At 32.8% G+C, this 24201-nt stretch overlaps 1 protein-coding gene and 1 pseudogene across 1 annotated transcript; both read right to left on the bottom strand.

Moving 5' to 3' along the window:
* Positions 1 to 6265: 6265 nt before the first annotated feature.
* Positions 6266 to 11856, bottom strand: LOC136975165 (techylectin-5A-like). The gene is made up of 5 exons (XM_067270205.1): positions 11735 to 11856; positions 11496 to 11671; positions 11309 to 11414; positions 11039 to 11203; positions 6266 to 6550 (listed from the first exon to the last, which is right to left on the bottom strand). The coding sequence occupies exons 1-5, from the start codon at positions 11757 to 11759 to the stop codon at positions 6300 to 6302; spliced, it is 723 nt and encodes a 240-aa protein (XP_067126306.1). The 5' UTR covers positions 11760 to 11856; the 3' UTR covers positions 6266 to 6299.
* A 2933-nt stretch (positions 11857 to 14789) lies between these two features.
* LOC136975194 (transitional endoplasmic reticulum ATPase pseudogene) lies at positions 14790 to 17039 on the bottom strand (annotated as a pseudogene).
* Positions 17040 to 24201: the final 7162 nt, after the last annotated feature.

The following is a 24201-nucleotide window of genomic DNA, read 5'->3' as shown; positions in this document are numbered from 1 at the left end:
TCATAATCTCAAACGGAGTACGATTAAAATGGGAATTCAATATCGAAGCGTCAACATGCTGCATATTAAGAATGTTATATTTTTCGCTCCAATTTTTTTTATATCGAATGCAATTATATTGGATAAAAGATTAGCCACGTTTTTGGGAGAATTCGAGAAATATCAACATGGAAAAAACTATATCGTTTTCCTCTTATACAAATCTGGCAGTATTGGTATACAACCTTTTCAAGAATTATTTTTGTTGGTTCAACTATTAGCGCGGATAGTAACAATTTCTCTTTCGGGAAATTTCCCCGCAATTGTTACGTTTTAGAGTGGTCATGTAGTTCATTTAAATCCTATTCCGGAAATTAGAGAAGTTAACATGTGTTCGTTTTTGCCAATTACATGGAATGTCCCCTATGCGAGTGGAGGCACGAACACTGCAGAAGGCTTAATTAATTCCAGTTATTTTAGGAAATTTAGGGGGTTAACACATATAGACTATGGTTCACTGTCGACAGTTACCCACTACTACATAAACAGTATATTTCTATTTTAAAAATATAATTTACAATTCTAAACCTTTTTAAAAACTTTGGCATAAAAATTTTCCTATCAATTTTCTAACCACCAATTTAATTTTATAAATCAGTTTCACAGTATAATACTGCATAATATTATTTAAAACATTACGGCTTATGTTTACATCATTTTGTTATTGCAGAGAATTTGTAACTTAGTGACTTTTTTACCATTTTATTGTAAAATTGATATGCGTTCCATCAAGACTTGAAGGAATTCATTCACTAGAAAAAGTGCTTTTTTTCTCCTGTAAACTGTTTTTTTTTTAATACAAATTTTGTATATTCAGTGTGTACAAAATGTATATCACATTTAAGGTATTTTTGTCCAACTCGCCTTACAATGAAAAAAACCATCTTTGAAATGTTAATGTTCACATTAAAATAAATAAAATCAATTTTCGTTTGTTATTGTTTTGTTTATTCTACTTGAAACACCTTATTATATCTTAAAGTAAATAAATAATATGGTTTTATTGCCCCAAGAGTTATCACACGGGGTGGCACATACCCCACAATATTCCTAGTGACGATTGTGGAGTAGTATTCGTCTAGTGTTTAGCATATTTGGATAAATAGGGTATTTCTTGGATAGGGAATATATAATTTTTCTCGTTAAAATTAATGTAATTTAAATTCCTGTTTAAAAGAATTTTCGTTTTACGAGCTGTTTTCGAGAAAACTTTGATTCATTTTTTTTACGAAAGAAAAGTTTTTGGTTTTACGAACTAATAACTGTTAAATTTGAAAATATAAACGAATAAATTAAAATTATATTGACAAAGTTTTTTTTTATATTGAATTATAGTAAAATTAAAATTTTAATTTTATGTATGTACATTATAGAATTATATTTGTAATATATGGCAGTCGAAGCAACGAAGGAGGCGATCAAGTTCTAATCGCAAACGAACTTAAAAGTAAAGGTATTATAATCTTCGGAATTGGCTTTGCAGCAGTTATTTCTGACGAATTTTTTGGTCTTGTTACCGAACCACAAAATATTTATATTCTAAATTATTTTAACGAAATTCAGGAGTTGAATGAAAACCTAATTGTGGTACTGGCTGAATCCATAATGGAGATGATTAAAAAGGTTCTCTTAGTGCTCACCAGGCGGAACGAATCAAAAATGAAACGAGCAATTTATTATGACATCGTCACAATGCCGGGCTGCAATTTTTAATCATATTTTTAATTTATTTAATTTAAAATATATAATCTTCATCTCAAATTGCTAGTAGTATCTTGCTCCTGTACATCATACATTTCCTTTAATAGTAGAGTCATGCCGATCATCAATTAACTACTTTCAGGGGCAGTTTTAAATTGAAATAACGTGGCATCCCGAAGTTCGTATATAGTAACTAATCGGGGCCATCAGCCCTAAGGTTTCCACATCTAGTCTTATCTTTCATCTAACTCTGTTATATGAGACTATACATTCAGGATGAATCAATTTCTTTCGGTCCCTTCACGCGCTATTGAGGTAATAACAATTCCATAGGTAATAACAATTTTTTTTAAACGTATTTATTAATTTTATCTTTGTTCCACCGCTAGAGAACTATTTTAACTTTTTTGCATTGTATGGAGGACGAGTAGTCTACAATAAAAGGTCGACTCCGCCGTGGAATTGATATTACCTCAACAGCGTGTGAAGGGACCGAAAGAAATTGACTCATCCTGCACGTATAGTCTCAAGAAATATAATTTTCTGTTAAAGTAAATTCGTCCAGGCAATTTTTTTAAAACAGTATTCTGTTTTTTAGAACTTATGTACGTTATATCTTTTTAGAACTTGTTTAGGAAGCCAGACTCTACTCGAGAATTATTTTTTTAAACTGGGGAAGCTAAGGATATACATTTTGGCCTTTTCTGCTCTCTTCAGCCTATTTATTAATTTAAAATTGATTATAACGTTATAAAATATATCAATCTTACAGTCTTTAAGAGATTCTCATTTAGCCAGTAGCATAACTAGAAATTTTAGTCTCATAAGCAAAATATGTGAAAGACCTTCAATGCTTAAGTCCTAGCCTCTATGGTATAGGAATTAAAAATTTTTAAATTGCTAATTTTAAATTTTAAATTGTTGGACTGCAATTTGAAAAAATTGTAGAATTATAAATTCCCACTGCCGTTCGTCTGGATGGCTGTCTGTCCTTCCTTAATCTTGAGAACGGTGTTAGATAGATGATCACCGAGACCAGATATGGAACTCATAGTGGCGGGAGACCCCGATTAACTATACGAACATCTAATGTAAATTGAAAAACACTTTATTTTAATTCAAAATTTTTCCCTGAAAAGATAGATACATAAATGACTGACGTGACTCCATTGCTAACAGGAAAAGTGTGATGTACGGGGGCAAAACACTACACTACTAATTTGAGGTGGAGAGCAAGTACTGTAGTGTAAAATTAAAAATATGATTAAAAATTGCAGCCCGGCATTGTCACAATGTTATAATGTGGATGTCGATGTGACAATGTCACGATAAATATTTGCTCGTTAGAAAACACTATATTAAAGATAGCTAAAATATATTAATTCTTTTTTGTTGTAAGCAAATTTAATATCGAACAAATCAGAAAAACAAACAACGATCCAAAAGTAATCTACAAAAAATTTATAAACGAAATAAAAATTATTAGTTGTAACAAAAAAGTAACAAAGATTTTTTTAAAAATTACAATATTACAAAGGAATTACAGAAATAATCATAGCAATTAAGCAATTAAAATTTAGAATTTATTATTTTTGTTAAACATATTCGTATAAGTGATTTCATTGGGCAACGTATTCTTTCTATTCTTTCTTATCATATTATTGGCTAACTGCAACCAGACCTCATTTTTCAAAACTGTATATTCTTGAAGGAGTTACACTTATCATTTTGCAACGTTGCAAAATGATAAGTGTAATCGGAAAAAATACACTCTAAAACTGTCTAAAATAAATAGTACTCTTTTTTTTAATTAATCGTTTTTAGTCAGAACGTCCACTAGTGGCCCAGTGAATAAAACCATTGGACAGATAAGAACAAATACGACCTTTCCTGAGTAAAACATCAATAAGAAACGCATACTTCAAGCAACATAATTTCCAAAAATGATGGTGACACGATGTTCTTCCCGCTCTTTGCCAACTGTAAATTATGCAGAACTCGCTAGTGTCTAGAGTCTAGACTCTAGACACATGTGGGAAAACTATACTAACGCTATATTTCATTTTCCATATGAACTACATTCAGCACTGACAAATGACCATGTCAAGTTGGCCATAATCCCATCACGTACCTTATTTGGGTTCATAGCTTCCTCATTCTGTCATGCTTTTCACAGAATGGGAATTTCGCAGGCAGTGTTCAGAGTCGACCATTGAACACACCGAATTCAGTTTTCCATCATTTTACTTCTTTAGAATGGGGATTACATCGAGCAACATTTTTTGTATTGCTAAGATCTCTGTATAGCACGAGTGTTTTGTATAAGTAAAATGTTTGTTCCTTTCAGCGCCAAAGTACCATATAGTGAGTTTTAGTACATTTTTGCGGAAATGTCTTTCGTATGTCTTAAAATGTTACCATACCAAATTTGGTCGCATCTTTCAGCATTGAATGGGGAGGGTTTTAATTACAATCACCCTGTATGTACTGTACTGTACATAGTGCACAGCGTCATTTCGTTATAACGTTGATGTGAGGAAAAATCAGTTCCGGCCGGGGCAACTAAAATGTCCGCCTGTTTAACACCAGATGCCTAGCTCCTGGGATTTCAAACTTCCTGATATTATATTTATGAACACAAGTCGCTTTTCTATTTTCCTTTTTAAAAGAGAACGCTTTAATTTGTGCACATTTCTTACCATGGCAACTCGATTTAATTTCCCTGGTGAAAAACTACGAAGAATTATATAATTTATAGCATCTTCTGATAACAGGTAGCTCACTACCACCCATTCTAGACGTTTACTCATCCTGAAAAAATCGCTTCATAGTGTCTGAAGGAGTGAAAACTTTTTATATACATTTCGATGTTTAATAATAATATTAGAAATGTTTTGGTCTTTATTTAGAAGTTTGGCAATGATTTTTTCTTCTGATCAGAAGTATGGCGTAGAACTTAACTTTCACTTATATCAGTAAGCTCAAGGTAAAATGTTCTATTATACCTCCCATAAAATCAGTCTCCAAGAACGTATCAACGACAATATTCCTTCCGCTTACCTGTAAGGCAGAATATTATTGTTTTCATAAAGTTCCAATGAAATATAAGTAAAGTTAATTGATTTTGTACAAGCTTCGGCTATCTTTTCAGGACGTTTACAAAGTTTTATCTGGTAAAGTGCGTATTATATGAACGTACCGTATATTCTTAAACATTTGAATTAAGGATTTTTGTTTCCAAAATTCCAAACTTTAAACGAACAAATATTGCGTGTATAAACGATAAGAATTAAAAAGTAATAGTGACGTTAAGAGTGTGACGATACGAGTTGTTCAAAAGACATTCTTGCTCGTTCAAACTGAATTCCGAATACACACCTACTTACGTTGTTTATTTAGTCGAATACATTGATAAAACCCTATTTAATAACGAGATTGAATTCAAGGCTATTTATTACAAAACAAGTACACAAAAAACTATTTCTAATATTTAAAAATATCCGACTATTCAAACACGAATTCGATAAATAGATAAATTTTTATGATTAAAATTGATTAAACTGTAAATTATTGTTATTTATTATTAAGAATTTTTATCATTTCGTAAGATTAGAAAGCCTTAAAGCTGATTGTAACTTTCAGTTATGCACGCCGTTTCCTGCAAATGGCGTTAAAAACAATACTTTTTCTGTGGAAAAATTCGTTTCAAGAGATTCTCGAAAACTACGCTAGATTCAGCAATTTCTTGCTTTAGAATTTTAATGATTAATAGAAAAATTTTAATTCTTTTATTAACGTAAATTTGATTTTTAAAATTCTGAAATGTAGCAATTTTCTACGAATTTTTAAAGTCGTCGTCTATTACAGATTTTAAAAATCGAGATCTCAAAATAAAAAATAAAAACTTTTTAATAATATTTTTATTCGTAGATCATTTCTACACTGGAGATAACTTTACTTCCTAATTCTAATCGATTTTCAGTTATTAGAAATAGAAATTTTCCAACCCATGACTCACTCGTTCGATCATATCGAACGAGTGATGCTAGTGCCAGAAACTTTCTTATCGGTCATTTACACTCTGAGATGTAAATGTTTATATTAATAAATGCTTCACTAATAACCAACCAAATAATATTATTGTCCTACATAATTTTCTACGCTAAACACGTCGCGAGTTCTTGTAATAATCTCGCAGGGAACTTTTAATTATCAGAACAAACCGCTCCTATCTACTAAACAAACAAACATACATATTGCAATTAACGTTGAATCACTCTTAATCGAATATAAATTATTTTATAATATCGTTATTTGTAATTAAAAATTCTTTATAATAGAAGAAACACTCAAAAAAAGAAGGAAAGTCTTCATTTTTCCTTCTTTTTTGAGCGTTTTTCTATTACACAGAATGTTTAATCGTTTATTCATTCTTGGATTTTTATCAGCTCAATATCCGAAGTTAAAAAATGAGGATTTTTAAAATATAGTTTACAAAAATCTCTGTTAAAAATTTAATTCAAAATTTTTGTCTATTGTTTTATTATTTATTTATATTTCTAATTTATTCTTCGTATTTTCATATCTACTTCGGGTAATGAATAATTAGAACCTTTCCAAGTCGACCACTCGATTCCATCAGCGTATGTAGAATGGAATCCGTTCAAATAAAGTCCATTTAAATTCGATCCATGGCATTTAGAATACCACCAGCCGCCTTTAAATGCTTCAGCACAATTTTTATGCCAGATATCATTATCATTATCTTTTGTAGTAAATTTCATGCCATTCAGGCCACTGAAGGAGTCACCTAAAAGCAAAATTTCATTTACATAATTAAATAAGCTTAATTTGACTAATGTTAATTTTTTAAAGCAAATTTCCATTTACATCTAGAATAATCTTTTAGAGAAAAAGAAATAAACAAATAAAATTATGTGATATCAGAATTAGAAATGATGTGATGTAAGTTTTAAAAAAGCATTCTGCAATAAAGTATTAACAATATTGTAATTGAAATACATTGTCAAGTATATAAGTAAATTAGAAAATTCTTATATGATAATTTTATTATAAGAACTTTATTACATTGCCAAGAAAAATTATGAAAAAATATATAATTTTTAAACTATTTTATTTAACTTTGTATCGTCCTTAAATCTCGCAACTCAAATTTCATCCATCTCTAATTAAGATAGAAGAAGTCTGAAACTTTGAGAACAAACAAAAGCCCAATGACTACGCATTTTAATGTTTTAGAAGGGTGGCCCACTCCCACCATCAGGAAAACGACCAATAAAAGAGTTTAGTTTTTTTTAATTTTTTAAAATACAGTCAAACCTGTTTTTATGCGCTCCTTTTATGTGCGATTTTTTTAATGCGAATTTTTAATTTGTGCGGTATAGTTGGCGACTAGTCTCGTGCGATTCGTCATGTCTTACGTTGACTTATTATAGCTAAATAAACTTATTATAGCATAAATGCACTTATTATAGTAATATTATTGCATGAATATGCGAAAAATGAAATAATTTACTTTTTAAGTCAACAAAACACCACCTGGACAAAAATATGTAAAACAGACGATAGACCAGACGATGCAGTCAAGTGCTGACATCTGTTGTCAATAAATTCTATTTCGTACGGTTTTGAGTTATTTTCTATGTGAGACTTTTTTTATGCGGTCCCTCTTGACCGCATAAAAAAAATATTTTTTAATTGTGTCGCGAAAACTATTATTTACAGCCATTCGTGAAGTTTCGTGAGATTTTTTTAATGCGTTTTTTTTAATGCGGTCCCTATCCCCCGCATAAAAACAGGTTTGATTGTATATTTAAAAAATTATTTATTGTAAATTTATTACGAAAATTATAATATACAAACTTTAAAAAAAATCAATTAATTAATAATATACCATAAATACTTTAAAATTAATTTTAAAGTATTTATCTCTTTATACTTATAGATTAAAATTTATTTTGTGATATAATTAAATTTACATGAGTTGAAGCTGGCAAGAGAAAAGAGTCACATGTTATACGAACTGCATGTGATTATTACTTGCATTCTTTTGACACTCATTAAAATCATTTAAATGTAGCATTTCAACGAAATAACAAAGACATTCCAGGAGAATTAATTTAATTTTGTAATAGTGATATGATCTTACTTAATATACTATGTTTATAATTTTTATACAATAATTTAAAACAGGTGCGAGCAACCTGATTACTAGTGTCACAAGACACCACAGTGTTATGAGACGGAGCCAAACTCTGAACACAAGATTTTATGTAAATTTTAAAGGAAATTCTACATTTGTTAAGGAAATGTGATGCTAAAGATAACTCATCTTCAAATTTTCGTTTATACAAAGTAGCCTTATGACTTGTTTACTTCCTAAAAATAACAAAATCAGGCATAAAGTAATGATTTAATTTCTAGTAGACTAATTAGAAAAGTAGTGTATTAGCCTAAATAAATAGTAAGTGAATAGAATAAATTGTAAAAAAATCGAATCAATATTAGTAATATTGAATAGGATAAATAGCGAATGCAGTAATAAGTATAATATCTTTCGAAAGAAAACATATAAGTTAATTTAAATTAATTGTTAGACAAAATATAATTTTGTCTAACAATAACAATATATATATATATATATAAAATTATATTTTGTCTATATATAAGTATATATACGTATATACGTATATACGTATAGATAAGCATACTAGAATCATTAGAATTTTTGGTTAATGTTAGGCTATGGTTCCAAAATGGCGGCTCGTCTCTGATTCCAGCAAATAAAAGAAAGGAAACAGTGGGGACGCACGTTCTAACCTAACCAGTGGCATGCCGTGACATTTGATGATAGGGAAGCTGTGTTTCTGTAAGAAGCCGACTTACAGGGGCAATCAATTAATTGCGCGTCAGGGCCCGTTCGTATTCGTTTGTTCGATAAGCCAGTAAAAACCGTATACTTCTTTAAATGTATTTTTAATAGATTATCTGACGTACTTAATAATAACAGAAGTAATTATATTAAACTTTCTTATTAGATTCAATAAATTCCCTACGCCCTCTGAATGCCAATTCTTGCTTTGAGAACATATAACATCTATTAATTTAGATATATCTATTAATCGTAATTATCTTGTTATAATTTTCAATATTTATTTTATATTGTCTACCAATGTTAAATTCTATTCCGCTTTGATTTCCAAATTGTTTCAATTTTACGAAAGAATCGTCATTCGTCATAAATTTTATCGTCAAAATGTCGAAATTTTTTTGTTGACGTATTTATATTTAATTTAGGCATTGGTCTTTCTCTTTTAATAGTGTTTTCTTTTTCATTATATGGTCTCGAGCCAAACCTTTTTAAAATAAATTTTTTAATCACTAGCCACGATATAACGACTAAAATTAAAATTATAAAAAAAACTTACTTGGTAAAACAAAATGTGTGATGAATATACATACAATTGAAGAATTTTTTTGTACTAGGTATGAATATACTTTTAAAGAAACTTATAATTAAATATAACTTTGTGAAGAAACGTACATAAAAATAACAAAATATTCTTTACTTTTTAAATCTTAAAACAATCCACTTAGTGAAATAGCTCCCTACGAGTGGCTAATGAATGGAATCAGAGACGTCCTGGTAGGTGTGCGGCGCGTGCATGCACGCGGGTTGCCAAATCCCGAGGGTGCCGATACTGGTCAATGTCAAATGCCTCTTTTGTCGCATCACTAGTATATCTCAAAGGATGCGACAGGACTGTTGTAAATTTTAAACGTTTCTCACCATATCCGTCGTTCGTTTTCTAACTAATTCGTTTTATGACCAAGTGTCCACGAAAATTTCCAAAATTTACAACTTTTCGGTCACTCTCATTGAACTGGAACAGTTTCTGTCTTTATTACATCTAATATTATGAAGAGATCAGTCCCCACTGTACTCTGCAAGAGATTGGTTCGGTTAAGCTTCTGTTTAAGTAAAATTTCGGCTCTTTCATCAGGGTTTTATTTATGTACCTAATTCCCTAATCGCTTAATTATTTAACTTCTTAAGTAGAAATAAGTTGAAACCAGTTACTTTGTACTTGAATATCTGCAGTCTTGGGAGAACATTGGAAAGACAAATTTTTATGACAACGGATACATAAATCGTAAATTTAAGAAAAATAAATTCTAGGGCTTTTTTTGTACCTTGTGCGTTTCATTCATTAAATTTGGTTGTAAATGATGCTGCCAAAGTAACAGTTAATTTTTTTAACATTATACAAGAATTGTACACGTTTTTTCTGCATCCCCTTGTAGATGGGACATACTAAATCGTAATATCACCGGTTTAACATTGAAATCCGTAAGTAATATGAGATGGGAGAGCAGAATAAACGCAGAATAAATATATCAAATATTTTAATGGATTTTTTAAAAATTCCTGTCAACTATACAGAACTAGAATAAAAACATGCCAGTAAACTCTTATCGGTTGGGTTAAGTTATAAATCTAGTCTACTCATGATTCACATAATGGGGTGAGGGCGGCCGAATATCTAGCAGGCAGGCAGCTAACAGCCCAGAACCGGTCCTAGATAGAAACATTGGAAGCGTTATACGTGTGTAACATCCAGTGACGTGCCTGTGAGGTTGGTGCTATGTAAAGCGCATGCACCAATGCCTATAATCTGCTGCTTGGAAGCTGACCTGTTTCGACATTCCAGCGCTTTCATTCCGCCACTGATATTCGAATATACAATAGCAATCTTATCGTTTTTTTCACATGTAGTAAACAAATTTGTAATAAGATACATAATGCGGTTATAATAAAATATTAATTTTAATTAATTCAAAGTACGTTAAAATATGAAAATAATCGCCCGATATGAATTTATATTTTAGAAAATACAAGGGAAGCGGTGGAACGCCACTGGCAACGCCACTGAACCTAACCTAACCTATTCTAATAAATTACCATAATTATTACCAACAAAATTATTAGAATAGGTTAAGTTAAGTTAGAACGTGCGTTCCCGCTGTTTCTTTTCTTCTATTTGCTGGAATCAGAGACGAGCCGCCATTTTGGAACCATAGATAACATTAACCGAATTTTCTCTTTAAGTAATAGCTTTAAGAAAACTGATGAAAAATTAGAGATGAATTTATAAATTTTACTATTTATTTATGCTCTTATGTGTTAAGTTTAGTTAATATTTAGATAAAAATAAAATAACATTTACACTATATAAACGAAAATATTTTTCTATTTTATTATAATAAAAGTTTTTACCTGCATCTCCTTCAAAACCAGAAACATGCAATTTATACCGTTGTTTATCATTTTCGATCCAGAATTCTTTATAAAATGCATATCGTTTATTTCCTTCTAAGTCTTTCATATCGATTCTCAGAGAATAGTTTGCTTGATTTGTCAAAGCAAATATTTTGTCATTACCTATATATGTTAAATAAACGTTTAGCTATTAAACTTTAACATTTAAGGTTATCAAATTAAATATTTGTTCATACTTTATCAGAAAACTAGTTTCAGATCACTCACCTAGCCAAAAGTCTTCATTTAATTTACCAAATCCCAATGAATATTGCTCCCAGTCTTTAAAGAAATAATCTTTAGGTTGTTTATAATCCCCTCTTCTTTGGAAAACCTAAAATATCATTTATAATTTAATTTTAAACATATATTAGATGTTTAATTAAACAAATTGAAAATTAATATAGACTATTACCGTCCACCCTCCTCCGTCTATTTCCATATCGCAATAAACAAGAAAACTTCCAACAGTTATCCAATTTAAAGGCCAAATTCTATAAATACCAGATTTATTATTGCCATTAGATTGAACGTGTTTGCAGTCAATTGGTCCCTGGTATGGATCCTTACTTTTCTCCACGTATTCTATAACTGTTAATTGATAAAGATACATTTTACATAATTTAATCCTAATTTTATAATTAAACGTATTACCTTTTTGAAGTAAATTGTCAATCATTTGTAAATTAGAAGTAACTTCAGAAATTGGTAAATGGGAACTGGCACGATACGAAAAAACAAACAAAATAATGATTAACGAAAAACAAACCAATTGCATCTTCTTCATTTTGTGAACTGTATACTGTATATAAAACTTAACAATCACCTTTATGTAAGTATAAATGTATTTTTATCTTGTTTATATTAAAGTTTATTGCTCTTCTCAGAATATATTACATGTCTGGCAACTTTTATTTAAGAAACCAAACCAAAGGAGGAGTGATTGAATACTAAATACAAATTTAAAATATATTACAGTACTTAACATTTTTCTTGTATATGGAATGGCCTGTGAATAGAAACAACACAGCATTAATACAAAAGATACAACAATTCCTGAATTTAATCTTAAATTATCTCTAGAAATAAGAGCAGTCTGAACACCGAGCATTCGTTTAAGTCATGGAATCAACCGTCTAACGTAAGATTGCAGCAAAATTTTACTTTATCATTATCATTTGCCCTGTACTATACCATAACAGAAATACAGAGAGATGTAGAAAAATTGAAAATCATACCTCCAACGTAAAGCTTACGACTGTTATAAACTCGCTGATCTCGTTTTTATTTTCCCGGCTGTTATATATATATATATATATAACAGAGGGAAATCATGGAGGTGGTCAAAAAATGCCCCCAAGATTTTTACATTTTTGGATTCAGAAGACTTTGAAACGTCGCGAAATGAAAAAAAAAAGTGTGGGGGGGAGAGTTCCGTATTAGTGTATATGTGGGAAGCACGATTTTGTTCACCCTCTTTGAAGCTTAATTACTCATGCTTTTTATCAAAAATTTCTGAAATTTTGCAGGGAAGTTCACGTATTAGTAATATTGATGCTATTAAAATTTGGAGATTAAATGTCGACGGGGTGGAGATAAAGGGGTCGTGTGTTCGTATCTTGAGTAGGGTCGGACTGAATTGATTGGTCGTGACGATTTTACTCGTTATTAGCATTTGCAATTTTTTTTTTTTTTATAAAACCCATTCCTACCCTGAAAATTAAGCTTTTTGCCATTTTATAATAATTAAAAATATAAAAAGTTTTTAGAATAAAACATCACGACAGACGGATGCTGTCCGGAAAATTAAGCAACTCGTTGCTGGATTTTTTAAATATATAAAACTGTCTCCTCTTCAAACTAATATCACTTTCGAAGGCAGATTTGCTAAATTAATGTTGCTAAAAAGTAATCATGGCTGACGTGGTGAGAACCAATTAGTGATCAAAGGCCTCAAGAATTTTTCTTGGGATGTCTGTTCAGGATTTCGAGTCTGCCCGAACCGATGATAGACGAGAAAGAAGGGTCCTACGAGTATCCACGACAGAGAGTTAAAAAAATAATAATAATAAAATGCAACCATAAAAAATGACCATGCTCGTTAATTTAATAACTGTATATACTTACTTGAACCGTATTCCCGATAACCGTTCACAACTACCAGAGAATGAAGGTAATTAATTGGTAAAAGGCAAAAATAATTGGGGCAAAACAACTTTTACTCAACAGACTTGTTACATTGATTGATTTTTTAACTAGACATAACACACATACAAGAAAGACATCGGCTGTACACGAAGTGTTTAGTCGGCAGAAAAGAGGGTAAGTGAAAAGGGGGAAAGGAGGGAGAGGAGATAGACAGTAGAGAAAGGTAGGATCCCTCTGAACGGCGTACATATGCCTGCAGTACCCTCTATGTTTGATGTTGGCGTGCAGTTTTTATGCTGCAAGGCCTTAGTCCCCCAAAGGGTCTAAAAGAAAACCTGAGTGTAGCCTGGTGGATGTAGTTAACGACCTGATAGATGACATCTACTGTACCTTTGTTTTTAGAGAAGCCGAACTTTGATGTCGACGCTCATAAAGAGTAATGGGAAAAGCAAAATTTTAGGTAAAGAAAATTTAGAAAAAAAATATTAAAAATTTAAGACGCAGTTTAGAAAGCAAAACGAAACTAGAAAGAAAAAAAAAAAATATATCAAAATGAGCGTAGGAGACGGTGTCGGGTAAACCTTCTCTTGCCGACTTTTCCTGCGACCTATTCGAAGCTCCATTTACACCTGGAGACAGGTGGGATACCAATTGGGAAGCGAGGAGGAAAAGAGTTAGCCAATTAGCGATGATTCGATCCCGAGAAAATTATAAAGCCTCCGATGTCAAGGACAAAAAGAAGAGCCCTCTGTAGAAAACACCTGTTGTGTTGGTTTACTTCCATTTAGTGGTGTTTCCGTTCATCTTTTGTGCGCTGTCTCTTCAGATTTCGAACTTTTAACTTGACGTTGCTGCGAGGCCCCTCCAGCGTAGGACAAGACCGAAACCGAAAACAACCTAAGGCTCTGAACTTAAGGACCATCGCTAAATTTATGTAAGCATTTTCGACATAAATAAACGGTTTCTACGTGAAACGCTTGTTTTTCTGCCTCCTCAAAACCGCCACCCACATGCGTATAGCCCTTAGCCATCCCGACGGTTGGGAATAAAAACTCCCCCCATTTCGGCGAACTTACATAAGATTCTTCTCTATTAACGGTTCACATCAATGATCCTCGTAATTCCGAAAAAAAAAAAAAAATAAATTTAAGATCATTTAAGACCTCTCAGTCACTTTTAATTCAATTCAATAAACTTTTAAACAAAATTATAAGAACTTTTGAAAAAAAGTTGAATGAAGTAAGTGCATCTTCTTAATTTACAAGGAATGAAGGTGTATTTCCTACGGTAATACACCTTCATTCCTGATGTACGGTTAACCATACGAATTGTCGATAGGGCCTGATATATCTTGATCAAACCTCCTACAAAGCTTTGTCAGATCCGGATTTCGACCCGAACTCGAACCCGGATCCCAGACCAGCACGTTCACGCAGGAAACGTCTCGGCCTTCAATGAACGACCGTTTTCAATTAACTTTCTATTTTACTTTAGATAATTAAATAAAAACTAAATAGATCGAAAAATGAAGTTAGAATAAAGATTTAATCACTCAAAATTTTTATCCATAATGAATATCAATCTGTTAGATCTAAACGTAATAATCTTTTTGATTTCGAAATTTGTAGAGAAATTCTTCATATTTGTGAAGATCCTCACTATTAACGGAAGGTCGTGTTTTCTTCATTGCTTCTTGGAAGTGACGCATTTCAATCTCGGCAATGAAATCCTTGTCTGCTTCTGAATTTTCAATATCCTCTTTTATAGCTAATTTACAAGCATTTTTGCAAACCTGACTTAAATCTGCGCCACTTAATCCATCCGTGTTTCTAGCGACCGAGTCCAAATCGACATCGCTCGCTAGCGGACATCCTCTCAGAGCAGCCGTCAAAATGCTCTTCCTGGCCGATCGATCGGGTAATGGAACATAAATTACTTCGTCTAAACGTCCGGGTCTCAGAATGGCAGAATCGATGGCATCCGGTCGATTAGTGGCGCCCATGAAAAATATGTTCTTATTCACATTTATTCCGTCCATTTCTGTCAATATTTGCGTAAGAATACGATCGGACGTTGCGTTGTCTCCGCCATAATTAATGCGATTTCTAGCTATGGAGTCGATTTCGTCGAAAAAGAGCATGCAGGGTTCGGCTCTTCTAGCTTTGTCGAAGACTTCTCTCACGTTGGCTTCTGTTTCGCCGAACCATTTGCTCAAAAGCTCCGGGCCATTAATGAAGATGAAATTTGCTCCACAGCTGGAAACCATCGCTTTGGCCAAAAGGGTCTTTCCGCATCCCGGAGGTCCAAATAGCAGAAATCCTCGAGCGGGTGACAATCCGTATCTTAGGAATTTATCGGCGAATTTTACCGGATATTCGATTAATTCTTGCAATTCTCTCTTAACGTCTTCTAAACCTCCAATATCTTCCCAAGACACGTTAGGATTTTCGACTACGCATCCTCGCAGCACATTTGGACATATATTTTTTAAAACAGATCTAAAATCATTCATTGTCACGAACAGAGAATTTATAACTTCGTCCGTTAGTCCATCCTCAATGTCATCGAGACATATCTTTTCTCTTATCTGATGGAATACGGCTTCTCTGCAGAGAGAGTGAATATCGGCGCCAACGAATCCGTGCGTTTCTCTCGCAAGCTCTTCTATGTTGACATCTTCGGCCAACTTCATTCTTCTCGTTGCGATACGAAGAATTTCTAATCTCTCATTTACCTGCGGAATTCCAAAGTATATTTCTCGATCGAATCTTCCGCTTCGACGTAGAGCGGGATCGATACTATTCGGGCAATTTGTGGCGGCAATTACAGCCACTCCGTTCATTTCCATCACACCGTCCAATAATGTGAGAAATTGGGAAACGATTCGCTTTTCTACTTGTCCCTCCACGTTGTTTCTGTTTGGTGCAATGGCATCTATCTCGTCAATGAATATTATTGCCGGAGCGTGATTTTCGGCATAAGCAAATATCAATCGAAGATTTTTCTCCGATTCCCCAGAGAATTTGCTTACAATTTCGGCACCGTTTATTAACAAAAAGTGTGCATCCGATTCATTAGCTATTGCTTTGGCCATCAAAGTTTTTCCGGTTCCGGGTGGTCCGTACATCAAAACACCTCGCGGCGGTTTAATTCCCATGTTGTTAAATATACTTGGATATTTCAGAGATAATTCGACTACTTCCCTAATTTATAATAGTTGGGAACCGTAGCCACCGATATCGTCGTATCCAATAGCATTCATTTCTTTTTCTATTTCTGCTCTTAAGATCGCATTTCCTTCATAATATACGATTGTTTCCGGCGCGACGATACAAAAGGGATCGGGATCGACCGCAATTGTTTTAAACTCGACATTTCCTCGAGGGCCTTTAATAAGAAACAAGTCTCCTTTGTATACTGGTCTATATGCCCCCTGAAAGTATGGTTTGAGATAATCGTCGAAAAGTTGACCATTCACTGCCGGAATTGTATCTTCGATTGGCAGAACATGAATTCTTTTTCCGTAATCGATGTTATTTACGGTATAAATTGTGACGATATCTCCCTCTTTGACTCGTAAATTTATTCTTACGTATTCATTCATTCTGATGTTATCCATTGGACAGGTTGAATCTGCCAAGGCTATGCAAACCGTTTTTCTGCCATTCCTGCCTCTTAAACGTACGTGTTGGGAAATGCCGAGTGTCTGAATTTTTGTTGGGGACAATCTTACTATAGAATTGTCATCTTCTGTATGTTCCACAATTAATTTGTTGACTTTCCCATCGAAATCAGGCTGAGAAGATGCCATTTTGAAAGTTTGTATTGCTAAAAACCAGGTTTTGCAAAACTTAATTATGTTAATTTAACAATAGTGTGGATTAACAATAATGTAGTTTAGTTACGTCAACAAAGCCAGAAACAATAAACTGAAAAATTTCGAATTTCATTGAAAAGATATTTCATTTGTCATTGTATTTGTTTAAAGTTCAACTAGAAATTATTATTATTATTGTATATATAATAATATTTAAATGATATATTTATTGAACAAATCTGGTTTTTCATTTTTGGCAAAACATGCCAAAGATGCTTAGCTACATTTTCATAGAAACGTTTAATGCACACATACACAAACATAATTCTACTCTATAATTCTAATTTAAATACATAAAACTATGAAATTGTAGAAAGCCAATTGAAAGATCTGACATAATAAGATGGCCAATCTTTAAACCAAATGTTATTCATTAGCAGAATCTGCTTATTGTAATCAATTTGAGACTCGTCCATACTAATCACGATAATCCAAAAGTAACATTAAAACGGGATAAATAAGACTACAATTAATGGGTATACCAGAATATGTCCTTTTAGTGCTGACATTAAAAGGACATAAAAATATAACTTAAAGATTTATTTACTATAATTATTACTAATCAGTAGTAATTCGTCCTTCGTATAATTGTAAGAAATTCCAGCAATTTAAATTTCTATATTGAGATCAAGTAACAATTTGGGATGATTTGCATAAAACATTTACCGATGGGTAAATGTCAGTTATAATTTGGAATGTAAGAATATTCTTATGGATCACGTGTCGTTGTCTGATAGGGGAGAATGTCAGTAAATTCGCAGATACTACGAAGTGATGGCAGAAATTGCAAACAGTATATGAAGGAATGCGCGAAGATAAAAATATTTGGTTCATCCTTTACATAAGTTATATAGTTGCCCTGTTTATTGGCTGTAATTTGTAAGAATTGTATACCCATAAATTCCCTCTGTCGTCCATCTGTTGTCTGTCCTTCCTTAATGTCGAGAACGGGTTTAGAACGGGATTGATGAATGACGAAACCAGATATGGAAAGCTTAGGGCGCAGGAGGCTCCGATAATATATGAACTTCCGTTGCAAACCGTACGCTGCGTTATTTCAATTGGATAATTTTCTCCCGAGTTAGATAGATGATCGGCATGACTCTATTGCTAACAAGGAAAGTATGTTGGGCAAGACACCACAGTACTAATTTGAGGTGGAGAGCATATATTTTAAATTAAACAAATTAAAAATATGATTAAAAATTGCAGCCCGGCATTGTGACATCCTCACAATAACTAATTGCTCGTTTAATTTAAAATACGAGATACTAGGTACTCGTTTAATTTAAAATACGAGTATATAGGCTCTCCACCTCAAATTAGTAATGGCTTACCCCTGTACATCATGCTTTTCCTTTAACAATAGAGTCGTGATGGCCATCTGTGTAACACGTTTCAGGGGAAAAGTTTTGAATTGAAATAATGTGACTTCCGGTTTTCATTGGAAGTTCGTACATAGTTATCGGGGCCTTCAGCCCATAAGGTTTCCATGTGTGGTTTCGTCATCTGCTCTTCAATTTTATTTATCTAACACCCGTTCTCGAGATTAAAGAAAGACGAACGGACGACAATGGAAATTTATGTCTACAATTTTTTCAAATTGCAGTTTTAAGTTTGTGAAAAGTAACAGAAGTTTCTGTAGCGCTAATTTCTTCAATCTGTAATTTATTGCAGTTACTTTGCAGCTACCTTTGCTTACTAAGAAATGTTAAGTGTATTGAACGTATCTATTTACATCCATCCCAGTCTGAGACATATGTTTACAGAGTTTTATAATAATTTGAAAATTCTACTTCGGTGCCTAATTATCTCTATTAATCTTTCTTCGTTATTTTAATTGTCGAATTTAACTTTTAGAAAAAATTCATACTTTCAGTGCAACTCAATGCGCATTTAGAGATCTTTAATCGATGATACAAACAAAGGAATAAAAAAAAAACCTTGATTTTATCTACTTAAACATAAATGATAAATATACAAACAATTCACAACAATTTTCAATTATTTATAAATAAATTTCGATGGCAATGTATAGAAATATTTAAGCTTTTCATTAAATGTTCCATCTTAAAAAGTTAAAATAGTAACCTAATTATAAATTGTGTGTGTGAAGGAGTACCGATAATGGGTTAATTGGAATGATTTTAACATTAAAATCGGTATAATCCATTCTTTAAACTAAATTCTTGAAATTTCTCAAATTTTTAACGCTAAAATGATATGGTAATTATCCACGTTATGCACAAAAATTTGTATAGTCTTCAAGCAATTTTTTAAATCCCATTATTAATAATTTAATGAAAAATAAAGCGATATATCATATTAATTAGTTAAGTTATAAAATTATTAAATAATCCAAACGTTTTTGTTAAAAGAAATATGTTCAAAAACTGAAACAGCTATCGATTGTCTATCGAGAGAACAAATCAAGACCTATGATCTAAATAACTTGTTTAATTAGCCATTGTTTTTACAGTACAGTTAATAGACATAACTTAACAATAATTGCAAATTATAATTATTCTGTAAATAAAGACTAAATGCGAATTAAGAATTTGAAATATAGGATACACAGGATCAATGTAGCTTATTGGTTAATATTCGACGAGATCTGACATATCCGTGATAGCCCACTCATCAATAATTACAAGTAGGCTTATAGTATGAAAACTAACGTAAAGTGTGCACTATCCCACACAAACGACAAAGCCTTCCTTTGTCGTTTGTATGGGATAATCTGCATTAAGTGGTAAATGGTTCAAAATTTTCATTCGAAAATATTTGGTGGACGGTGATGGAACTACAATGACGCATACTGGTTCTGCCGAATCAGGACCAAAACCAATAGGAACCCGAATGTGTCAAGCAAAGTCTAGACCCGAGATCAAAACAATTGTTTTGATCTCGGGTCTGGTGATTCTTTTCTTCAGTCAAGGGCTAAAAACTTTTTGTTAATGGAAATCCCGTCCTTTTGGAGAGGCTAGAGGTGTAGTAGGGAAGGGGGCCCGCATCAAGGCCTGAAGTGAAGTTATTCTGCCTCTGTTAGTGGGTTTCGCCAATATCATACTCGCAGACTTTGTTACCGGGTAATTTCATAATTTGTAATGAAGATTGAACAAAGTAAATATTGTAATTTTGTCAATAAAAATTAGTATAAATTCGTTATTAAATCTTTGTAAGTAATTTACAATTTTACTTTAAACCTTGGTGGACGGTGATGGAACTACAATGACGCATACTGGTTTTAAAGTTTAATTTTTTAAAGTAAAATTGTGATAAGGACCGAATATTTAGAATGAAATTTAAATAGCCATTTATAACATATAATTGCAGGAATAAATATAATTGAAAAGACAAGAAGATAGTGTGGCCGCAGCAGTGGCGTAGCGAGGATGTCAGCCTCCCGAGGCGGAGGAAAATTTTGCCGCCCCCTTATTTAGGTATTATTATTATTAGGTATTAATGGGGGTAATGGAGCTAAATATTTAAGAAAGGTAAAAAGCTGAAAAAGGTGCAAACAAATGTAGCTTGTTTGTTACATAAACACGAAATAAACATAAATGAAGTGTTTATGATCTCTCCCGTAAACTATTAGAAGTGAGGTGCTGCTTCTTAAAATCCGAGCTTTAATTATTATACAGACAGATTTAATATAGATTATATCATGTGCAGTACTCATATATCATTAGCCTGATTGCCCCGCATGCCTGCTTGTTGTTTTAGTATAAGAATTTGGAAGAAGGTGTCTCATTCTAACGTCATTTAACTCACAATATATGAAGGAAAAATTTTCAATTATAAAATGACTGATAATGCTGGTTGAGTAGTATTCTTGCGACTTTAAAGACACAGTATGATATAGCAATTTTACGAGCAAGCTCGGGCAAGCTTTGTTTCTGAATGTAAATTCCATTTCGCTCTATAAGGCCGTGTTTCTTTATACAGCGCTCGAGAAACGCTTTACAGCGAACACACTGAAACTGGTTTCTAATTGGCCAACACTGCTCGTGACGTCATTTCGCTACACTCTCGCTGCATAAAGAAACGCGGCCTAAATGTTCGATAAAAGATTCAGTAACAACAGAGTATTAAATTCTCAAATGAATATAGTCAATTCCAAAGCTAGTTTCTTATGAACTCGTACAAAACGGACAATACAATTGGGAATACTCACTTAGTAACTTAAAATTTGTTCGCTATTGACCAAGAATAAAATATATTGAGTCATCAAGTATTTTCGTTTTTTAATTGTCAATTGTAAAACATAACTCCACTATCACACAACGTATTTAATCGAAACAAGAACTATTGTGTTCAACACACTTGCCAACATGATACAAGGGCTTTTATATACCAGATATATTAAAATGTAGTTTTAAATACCAGAAACTCGTACAAGAGGTTTTTTTATACCCCTTGTTGTCTGAAGTGTTTCTCTCAAGAAGACGCCCAGGATCGGAAAGATCGGACGAATATGGGGAATGAGGCAAAATTTCAATTTCAACATGCGCATCGCTTGAGACGTGTGGTCTGACATTGTCGTGCAGGAGGGTGACGCTGTTCCTGTTGACCAATGCTGGCACTGAGTTTTAAATTTCTCATGAAATATTGAACAACGCCCATTTCATTGATATTGGTGTCTGCTGTGATTGTTTCACATGGTCTGCAGTGGCGTGCCGTGATATTTGATGATAGGGAAGCTGTTTCTGTAAGAAGCCGACTTACAGAGGCAATCAATTAATTGCGCGTCAGGGCTCCTTCGTATTCGTTTGTTCGATAAGCCAGTAAAAACCGTATACTTCTTTAAATGTATTTTTAATAGATTATCTGACGTACTTAATAATAACAGAAGTAATTATATTAAACTTTCTTATTAGATTCAATAAATTCCCTACGCCCTCTGAATGCCAATTCTTGCTTTGAGAAAAACATAACATCTATTAATTTAGATATATCTATTAATCGTAATTATCTCGTTATAATTTTCAATATTTATTTCATATTGTCTACCAATGTTAAATTCTATTCCGCTTTGATCTCCAAATTGCTTCAATTTTACGAAAGAATCGTCATTCGTGATAAATTTTATCGTCAAAATGTCGAAATTTTTTTGTTGACGTATTTATATTTAATTTAGACATTGGTCTTTCTCTTTTAATAATCTTTTCTTTTTCATTATATGGTCTTGAACCAAAACTTTTTTAAAATAAATTTTTTAATCACTAGCCACGATATAACGACTAAAATTAAAATTATAAAAAAAACTTACTTGGTAAAACAAAATGTGTGATGAATATACATACAATTGAAGAATTTTTTTGTACTAGGTATGAATATACTTTTAAAGAAACTTATAATTAAATATAACTTTGTGAAGAAACGTACATAAAAATAACATAAAATATTCTTTACTTTTAAATCTTAAAACAATCCACTTAGTGAAATAGCTCTCTACGAGTGGCTAATGAATGGAATCAGAGACGTCCTGGTAGGTGTGCAGCGCGTGCATTGCACACACGTCACTAGTATATCTCAAAGGACGCGACAGGACCGTTGTAAATTTTAAACGTTTCTCACCATAGCTGTAAAAATCTAAATATGTTAAACTTGATAGTCGTTTGTTTTCTAACTAATTCGTTTTAATACCAGGTGTACATGGAAATCAGTTCCCCACTAGATAGTGATTGGTCCGTTGGATAGTGATTGGATAGTGATGAGATAGTGATTGGTCCGTTAAGCTTTTGTTTAAGTAAAATTCTGGCTCTTTCGGCAGGGTTTTATTTATGTCCCCATTCCCTAATCTCTTAATTATTTTACTTCTTCTTAGTAGAAATAAGTCAAAACCAGTTACTTTGTACTTGAATATCTGTAGTCTTGGGAGAACATTGGAAAGACAAATTTTTATGACAACAGATACATAAATCGTAAATTTAATTCTAGAGCTTTTTTTATACCTTGTACTGTACGTCTCATTCATTAAATTTGGTTGTAAATGATGCTGCCAAAGTAACAGTTAATTTTTTAACATTATACAAGAATTGTACACGTTTTTTCTGCATCCCCTTGCAGATGGGACATACTAAATCGTAATATCACCGGTTTAACATTGAAATCCGTAAGTAATATAAGATGGGAGAGCAGAATAAACGCAGGATAAATATATCAAATATTTTAATGGATTTTTTAAAACTCCTGTCAACTATACAGAACTATCATAAAAACATGCCAGTAAACTCCTGTCGGTTGGGTTAAGTTATAATTCTACTCGCAATTCACATAATGGGGCGAGGGCGGCCGAATATCTAGCAGGCACTCAGCTAACAGCCCAGAACCGGTCCAGGATATAAAAATTGGATGCTTTATGCGTGTGTTGCTTCTACCAGCTAAACTGGGTGAGGTTGGTGCTCCGTAAACCACATGTGCCAATGCCTATGTAATCTGGCTGATTGGAAACTGACCCGTTTCGACATTCCTTCCACCACTGAATTATTCGAATATACAATAGCAATCTTATCGTTTTTTTCACATGAAGTATAGAAATTTGTAAAAGATACATGATGCGGTTATAATAAAATATTAATTTTAATTAATTCAAAGTATTTTAAAATATGAAAATTTATATTTTATAAAATACAAGGGAAGGTCATTAGAAGGTGGAAGAAGTGCTTCCATTGCCACTGATGGTCTGAGAAACTATAGTGAATAATGCCGGCTAAAGCCCATCGAACTCTAACCATAGGGTCTGTTTCGGCATACAATTGGGGAGATTTGTTTTCAATGCATGTCACTATCCGATCTAGAAAGGTTTTTTCCGCCCTGTGGGAACTAAGAGGGCCTCTTTTATCAAACTCATTATGAGTTTGGCCGAGCCCACAAGGGAGAGACTGGGTAGTGAGGGACAGGGCCCGACGTTTCCGGACGGACCACCCTGCATACAATTCCCGGGGATTTTTCGACCGGATTCGATTCCGGGTCTCCCAGAGCAGTAGGCTACCACCTTGACCGCTCGGCCATCCGGCCATTCTAGAAAGGGATCATGTGCCAATACTGTACAACCGAAAATAATTTCTTGATGATCCAATATTTATTTAAA

This window comes from Centruroides vittatus, unplaced genomic scaffold (genome assembly GCF_030686945.1).
Source record: "Centruroides vittatus isolate TY-2023 unplaced genomic scaffold, ASM3068694v2 contig_364, whole genome shotgun sequence".
NCBI lineage: Eukaryota > Metazoa > Arthropoda > Arachnida > Scorpiones > Buthidae > Centruroides > Centruroides vittatus.
This window is presented reverse-complemented; position numbering and strand designations above follow the sequence as displayed.